Source organism: Lutjanus erythropterus, chromosome 23 (assembly GCF_056507025.1).
Source record: "Lutjanus erythropterus isolate fLutEry1 chromosome 23, fLutEry1.hap2, whole genome shotgun sequence".
Taxonomy (NCBI): domain Eukaryota; kingdom Metazoa; phylum Chordata; class Actinopteri; order Lutjaniformes; family Lutjanidae; genus Lutjanus; species Lutjanus erythropterus.
Genome location: NC_139339.1, coordinates 11,220,621 through 11,229,035, shown reverse-complemented (window position 1 = coordinate 11,229,035; position 8,415 = coordinate 11,220,621). Strand labels below are relative to the sequence as shown.

General features: G+C 41.7%; 1 protein-coding gene across 1 annotated transcript; it reads right to left on the bottom strand.

Moving 5' to 3' along the window:
• Positions 1 to 3,320: 3,320 nt before the first annotated feature.
• Positions 3,321 to 8,415, bottom strand: LOC146305651 (uncharacterized). The gene is made up of 10 exons (XM_084712527.1): positions 8,154 to 8,415; positions 7,131 to 7,194; positions 6,472 to 6,505; positions 6,298 to 6,387; positions 5,958 to 6,200; positions 5,701 to 5,786; positions 5,411 to 5,609; positions 5,183 to 5,314; positions 5,014 to 5,090; positions 3,321 to 4,001 (listed from the first exon to the last, which is right to left on the bottom strand). The coding sequence occupies exons 1-9, from the start codon at positions 8,230 to 8,232 to the stop codon at positions 5,052 to 5,054; spliced, it is 966 nt and encodes a 321-aa protein (XP_084568653.1). The 5' UTR covers positions 8,233 to 8,415; the 3' UTR covers positions 3,321 to 4,001; positions 5,014 to 5,051.

The window sequence follows — 8,415 nt, the reverse complement described above, 5'->3', positions numbered from 1 at the left end:
TATATGCAGGGAACAGAAGCACACTATTCTGGATTTACCAGGAAATGCACTCTTTTCTAAGGTATAACTTCAGGTATAGAAAATCGAAGGCAACACTAAATCCAACAGGGAGAAATTTTGGTTTCCAACATGACTGCTTTAGTTTATTATTTGGCTGTATTAATAATTATTGAAGCAGGAGAATGCCATTTATTCTGTTACTGTTCAGAGGTGACTAGTGTGACTCACACTTGCAAAAGGCGCACGTCGCATGTGTTGCGGTGTTCTACGACGTCTCTGCTGTTGACAAGTCGACTTATTGTCTGCAGAGGCATTCCACTCTTCTTGAAGGGCCGCCCTCAAGTCATTGAGGTTCTGGGGTGCAGGGTTATGACCCTCTGCACGATGACTCAGCTGATCCCATAGGTTTTCTACAGGATTCAGGTCTGGAGAAAGTGCAGGCCACTCCATTTGAGGTACCCTAGCCTTCGGCAGCCGTTCCCTGATGATGCGACCTCGATGAGCTGGGGCACTGTCGTCCATGACGATGAAATCAGGCCTGTGTTGCTCATGCAAAGGCACAATGACTGGATTAATGATGTTATTCAGGTAGTATTGGCTTGTCACAGTACCTTTCATAGGGCAGTTCTGTATTGACAGGACGCACCTGCCCAGACTGAAACACCATCAACCCCAAAGGCTCGTCTGGTGACAACAGTGGATGATACATAGCGTTCTCCTTGACAGGAAAGAGACATTCCTGTTGAGTTTTTCAAATGTATTTTTTTGGCAAAAAATCTTTACAGCTGATATTTCCAAAACTCACACCAAAGCAGTCTAGCTGGATGAATAGCACTACTGAGGAAAAAATATGTATTTTTGATTTTGGGGTAAACTCTCCTTTTAAATAAGAAACTAGCAAGGTTTAAATCCTAAAACCTCTTCACATTATACAGTAACTTGGACTGGGTATTACGCACATACTTTTTGTACCATCTGAAATGTTTCGGAAAGGCCAAGTATTGAAATTTTGGTCAGATTTGTAATCTTGTTAATTTATTCTTCAATCAATTTCTAAAATGATCATCTTGCCAATTTTAGATGAATTTATTTAGGTAATGTACGGCGGCTTGGGTTGAGGCAACATTTAACATTTGGGATGTTTGACTTAAAAAAGGGATTTTGCCAATTTTGGTACCAGCATCAAAACTCAGGTATTGAATCGGTATAGAAAACTGTCGATCAATAACCAGCCCTAACAATACCTGTTCATGCTGTCCCACAGATTTACCCAGACTGTCTTCAATCTTCAGTTGACTGAAGTCTACATTGCCTAACTTGGCTTTAAATCTTGGCTTCAATCATGTAGTGTGTTCCCAGCTTAAGCCAAAGCAAAGTGCCATCACCAAGTATTTTTCTGATCACAAGAAACTCATTGCACAACCTGCAGAAATGCTACTTTTAAAAGAAACAAAATCTATTTTAGTACTTCACGTGTACATATAGTGTGTTATTTGGTTGTTGATATTTAAGGGTATGAGGGTCTAAAAGTTTAAATTCTTTATGCACTCCAGTAGGCGTTTGGTTTTGTAAACAGAGGCCCAATACACTAGAACAAGATGTGCAATCATAAATGGGCTGCCTGTGAAGAGTAGATCTCATACAACACCAATTCCAAAAACGTTGGAAGACTGTAATGCGTAAATAAAAACAGAATGATTTGCAAATCCTTTTCAACTTACATTCAACTGAATAACACTATAATGAAAAGAAATTTCGTGTTAAAGATGAATTTTATAGTTTTTGGTAACTATCCACTCATTCTGAATTTGATGCCTGCAATACGTTCCTAAAAGTTGGGACAGGGTCACGTTTATCACTGCGTTACATCACCTTTTATTGTAACAACACTCAGTGTTTGGGAACTGACGACACTAATTATTGAAGTTTTGAAAGTGAAATTCTTCTCATTCTCGCTTGATATACGACTTCAGGTGCTCAACCATCGCAGGGTCTCTGTTGTTGTATTTTGTGCTTCATAATGCACCACATATTTTCAGTAGGAGTAGTAGCAGTCTGGACTGCAGGCAGGTCAGTCTAGGAGATGAAACTCTTATTACAAAGCCACGCTGTTGGAACACGTGTACAATGTGTCTTGGCGTTGTCTCGCTAAAATCAGCAGCACATGTTGCTCCAAAACCTGTCTGTATCTGTCAGTGTTAATGGGGCCTTCACAGATGTGACAGTTACCCATGATGCCACAGGCAGTAACACAACCTCATACCATCACAGAAGCTGCCTTTTGAAGTTCACGCTGGTAACAATCTGTATGGTCTTTTTTTTTTTCCTCTTTAGCCTGGAGGACACGACGTCCCTGATTTCTGAAAACAATTTGAAATGCGGATTCATCAGACCACAGATCACTTTTCCACTTTCCATCAGTCCATCCCAGATGAGCTCTGGCCAGATGTTTTTTGGTGCTCACTTTGCATGGTACAGTCTTAACTTGCGTTTGTCAATGCAGCCGTAAACTGTGTTTACCAAAAACGTCTTCCAGAGCTCCTGCGCTTATATAGTAAGCTATACAATGTCGGTTTGAAAGGTCACAGGCATTCAGTGTTGGTTCTCAGCCTCGCCTCCAACATGCAGAGATTTCTCCAGGTTGTAGATGGTGAAATCTCTAAATTCCTTATAATTATGCCTTGAGAAAAGTTGTGAAAAGCAGTGAGCCTCACCCCATCCTTGCTGTGAATGATTGAGCCTTTCGAGGTTGCCTCCTTTCACTCCCAATCATGACGCTGTTACCTGTTAGCAATCAACCTGTTAACCTTTTGAATGTTCCAAACAGGTATTTTTTTGAGCATTCCACAACTTTCCCCGTCTTCTCCTGTCCCAATTTTTTTGAAATACGTTGCAGGCATCAAATTCATAATCAAGGTACTTTTACAAAAAAAAAAAAAGATCTGCAAATCATTTCATTCAGTTTTCACTTTTTTGGAATCGGGGTTGTAAATGATTTTTTTGTAATCACAAGCATCATGTTAGTGTTATTTTTCTTGGCATCTGTCATGTGTGCTGTTTGCCATCTCTTCTTTAATGGTGTGTATCACTACCTTCTGAGGATTTGTATTGAGGTTGTTCAGAGAGGACCTGTAATTTGTATAGAGTGAATATTGATGTGACTAAAAGGATGCAAGTACTGTAAATAATGTTGCTGAAAACAACCGGAGGCCTCCTTTAATTTCTTGCCAGTACTAGAAATGGTGTTTAATATTAAGCAAACCAATTTTAAAATCAAATACAGTCAAAAAGCCATCGTCAAACAAGAAATACCGACTGAATCCTGAGATTTGCAAACATTATTTATTAATTAGCATTTTACGTATTGACATTGCACATAATCCCCTCCAAAGAAAAGAAAAGCACACACAAATAAGTAAAACAAAAAAAAAAGTTTCTTTTCAACAATCTATCCTCAACTTGAGGAGATGAAGGGAGTAGTATGTTTTTTTAAGGATTGATTGAAGTGGTAACAGAACTAAACTGACTCCCATAATGCACCACCAACCTCATACCTGCTTGGTTTTCCCCTCTTCAACCAAAATTAAAAAAGTTAAATAAAAATCAAGGCTGGTTCCTCGCTAAACTTTGATGTCTCCCATCTGGGCAATTAAAGAAAAATAGATTTTAAAGTGGGGTTGGAATAACTGGGCTACCAAGCAGATTGTACATTCATTCCCATTTTTCTTTTTTTAAAGATGTACTTTCAATTTCTAAATATGCACCCACCACCCACCTGCATCCCCTTCTTATTCCCCTACTTCATCCCTCTCCAAACGTCAGTGTCTAGACAGGACAACACAAGACGAGACGAGAGGGGAGGGGAGGGGAAGGGAGGGGGCATGAGGGATGACAGCGAAGACGGGGCGGGGGGGGGGGGGGTGGCTGGAGGATGGGGGAGTGCAGGGAGGGGAGAGCAGTGCGTGTGTTCTGAAATAGGTCCAGTCCTCCAACCCTAGGACCTATTAAGACAGAAAGAGGGAAAATAAAAAAAAAAAAAAAACACAACAGACACAGAAAGACAAAGACAGTAAAGAAATAAAGACATTAAACACAAAAAGACAAATCTAATCCTGATTTAAAATTATATTAATCCAAAATCCAGATTCCTAGAGCTTGAGCTTTCATTTGGAGTTTGTCCCTGAATCCAATAAGATAACTGTGTCCAAACATTAGCGGACAAGTCCTTATAGTTCAGTTGACAGGGTCAGCAAGAAGAAACATTTTCACCACCAAAAAACTGTATGCAATATTTAGATTTACTTACTTTGCCATCAAACAGTGATTTCCAACAGGAATTCGCCATTATAGAAGCAAGTTATCGCTCTCTCTAAACTCCCACAGGCAAAATCATAATTTTACCTCAGAGAACATGGGAGTTCCTGGTCTACCGCTGCCTGCATCTGTTAGTTTGTCTGAGTCATTGTGCGACTTCTGTGACTCCGAGGTAACCACCTTAAACACTAAAGTCACACAATAACACAACAAACTAACAGACTGAAGCAGCAGTAGACCAGCAACTCTCATATTCTGCAAAGTAAAATGACTGTTTTTGCCAATGGAATTTAGTTGGTTTACAGAGAATGATATTTGGTTGATACAATGGTGGTTTCCTGTTAGAAAAGGCCGTCTGACAGCAAGGTAAAGCGATGAAAATATTCTAAATACAGCATACACTTAAGCCGATGCTCATTTATTGTACTGTGCTGCTTCTCCAAACTACAACCTCACACTGAAAATTCTGCACTGTCCCTTTAAAGATTCTGCATAAAAATCTTATCATTCCTTTAATGCCATCATTCCACCTTAAATCCATTTACAGGAAGACCTCGCTAAGCAGCCCTTAAATGTCTGTCATCTTGTCCTCTGTGAAAAATAACCAATGTGGCACCTGTGGCAAAAGAAGTGCAACCCTACACCCTCATGTACCCCCCGCCTGAACCGAGATTGACCACGTCAGTGTGGTGTCCCCACCTCTTGCCAGGGGTCGTGTGACTGTCCTCTCACTAACGTCACTCCGTTGAGGCTGGGACTGTTGTGGCAGCTGCCTCCTGTGGGCAACAAGTTGAGATATTTCTGTCAACACAAACATGGGTGATAATGCAAAAATCAGGGGAAGAAGGCGACAGTTTTAGCACGTTACCTCAGGTGATTTTGACGATTTAGGAGAGGCTTTGGGGGAGGCCTTTGGCGATTTTACTGTAGTTTTAAGGTCGGAGGGTTTTGAGGTCTGAGGTGGGGTACCAGGCTCTGATGCAGACTTCTCTGTATCATTCTGCAATATGTGCAAGTAAAAAAAAAAATGTGTTACTGATATTCTGCGCTGGGAGTCTTTGTATCTGAGAAATGAAGCACTTGCTGTCGCACTCACTTTCGAGGTAGAGGACTCAGAGTTCCTTTGCCTACGGCGTCTTGGCTGGCGCCGTTTCTGGCCCTCGTCCGTTTCTTCTTTGGTCTGGGGCCCCTCAGAGGCCTCTGTCTGCTTCACCTCACCCTGCCCCTGCCTCGCCTCTGGAGCAGCCTGCTGTCCATCCGCAGCCTGATTAGGAGGCGGGCGAGGGCGGAACGGTCTGCGAAACCCACAGGAAATATTAAATCAGTTCGGAGGCAAAAAAAAAAAAAAAAATTAAATACAAAATATAGGACACTTTCTCTAGTCACCTTCGGTACGGGCGCCAGAATCTGCGCTGTGGTCGCTGCGTTTGGACGCCCTCCTCTACACCGTTCCTCTCTTCTTCGGCCTCACCCTGACAGAGATCAAGCAGACAGAACTTGACCTCGGTACTGTATGATTTTATTGGTTGAAATTACCAGGAAAACATGACTGATTTTGATATAAGCACAGACAAATTATTAAATATATGCAAATATAACTGGGCTGTTTCTTTCCTTACACAAGTCCCTCTGTTTCAGCTTACATTTTGTGCCTCTGGCCGAGGTCTGCGGGGCCTACGTCGGCGCTGCGGAGGTCTCGATCCACCGTTTTCCCTGGACACCTCACCCTCAGCAGAGGGGTCCTGGCCATCAGCTGGTTTGCCCTGGTCAGCAGGGCGAGAGCTGCGGGGGTAGAACTGTTGACGGAAGCGGCGTTTGTTGGGTGCGTAGCGGCTGCCTTTGACTGGGACACCGCCTGGACCGGTCACATTGGCAGCTTCTGAGCCCTGTGAGACACCAAACAAGAGCAGGGAACAGCAAGTGTAGAAATCAGCAGACCCTTTATCTATTTACATACTACTGAATGGATACCCTGATTCTTACCTTGGCTGCTTCAATCACATCAAACTCTACAACCTCCCCGTCTCCCACACTGCGGAGAAATTTCCTAGGATTGTTCTTCTTGATAGCAGTCTGAGGAGACAGATTTAACATCAATTATGTTTCCATCAACCCTTCAAAGCATTAATAAAAAAAAACAACTTTATTTTGCCTTACCTGATGAACAAATACATCTTCTTTGGTATCATTCCTGTGAGAAGAAAATGATTAGCAAACTATTCGTACTGAACAGTGCTGCAAATGATTAATCGTTTAAGTAATTTTCAACCAGATAACCAAATGTGCTGGTTCTAGCTTCTTAAATGTAAGGATTTGCTGCTGTTCTTTGTCATTTATGATAGTAAATGAAGTCTTTGGGTTTTGGACTGTTGGTTCTGATGTCGTCACTTCGGGCTTATAATTTTATATACTAAACCAGGGGTCAGCAACCTTTACTATTAAACTTGTCCAAATTTACCAAAGGAAAAAAACAAATCTGTCTGGAGCTGCAACCATTAACTTCTCCGTTTTCCTCATAGATATTCAGATAACCATAGGTAGCATCAGGAAAATCAAAACTAGCCACTGACAAAAGAAGGAAGTTGACAAAATATTCAGACTTTTTCTTCATTTAATGTATAGACTACTCATTTTTTACATCTGAGGAATGTGAGATGCACTTAAGTCTAATTTAATTGTCAAAGCCAGAGGGAGCCACTGGAGAGGAGCAAAGGAGCCACAGGTTGCAGACCCCTGCTACACTATTAATCATGAAAATCACTGGCAGATTAATGGCTTAAATGGCAGGGAAATTAATAGTCTAGAGGAAACCGTACCTGTTTATGAAGCCATATCCATTACGCACATTGAACCACTTCACTGTGCCTTGGACCAGAGAGGCTATAATAACAGGTAGAGCATGATTAACCGTGCATCTCATCAACATCTGACAAAAAACACATTGTCACACAGCTATTCAAAGAACATAATATACTGTTATCTTGCTTGCAGCAATGGCAGCCTTGCTCACAAGTACAAATGGGAGCCGAGTGTGTCAATCATTAACAGTAAGACTTTGAAACCAGGTCAGCGCTGCAGGTCATGAGGCAAGGCCGCAAAACAACAGAGCTACATACTTCACCTCAGAAAAAAAAAAGAATCACGACTAAATAAAAATAACTTTAATCCCCTTCGTTATTAGAAGAAGCGGGGAGCGGTTTCCTTTGAAAATCACCTTTTAATTGGCACATTCACGTCAATCATTTGCACCTGTGAGGGTGCGCGCGCTACAGGTGATAAAGAGTGAATTTAGGTCATGTGTTCACACTGTTAACACCAACTTAAAACACTTATAATGTGGATTAATTTTGTTTTAGTACAGACAGAACAAAAGGGGAGGCAGATGAATTAAATGTGCGGTTCAGTAACTCATCACCTATATATCAACTTTACTTTTTTTTCTGTCAGTAAAAGCCTTAAGCTGATTCACAGGTTCACAGTAGTGGGGTTACTTCACTGGTATAAATAAACGATTGCTTCCAATAAAACCCCCTTTGCAGTTATCCTGACACGTGTTGCTCCAAAAATCGAGTCTGAAGTGACTCACTGACCCATATTTGTTAATTTGACTTTAAGTGGTACTTTTCTGTAGTTGACACAAAAGTTTACAGGAAAAGTTTCACGCATGAAAAGGGCGAAATAATACGAGCGTGACAAACTCTTTGCGGCAACAACAAAGTATGCGTTATCTATCCATGAGACGCGAATTAATTAAAACTAAATGTGACCATTTTAAAGACTCCTGGAGGAATAAAGAGAGAAATGTTTGCACGGAAAGTTTGCAGTTTTTCTTCACCCACCTATGACTTTCCTCTCAGGCTGTGGTTTCTCCTCCACAGGTGCCGGTGGTGGAGCGCTCTGCGCCTCGACGTCGGTCATGCTGCCTGACTGTCGGTGTACTACACTTTCACTCCGGAGCCCCCTCCCTCCTGCTCTTCCCTAAACTTTCTTCTTCTTCTTCTTCTTTCACATTTCAGGGCAGATGGCATCCTTGGCGTCCAATTACTGCCCCCCTCTGGCTAATTTCTGCCCTCTACACTGCTTCCACACTGGTATATACTT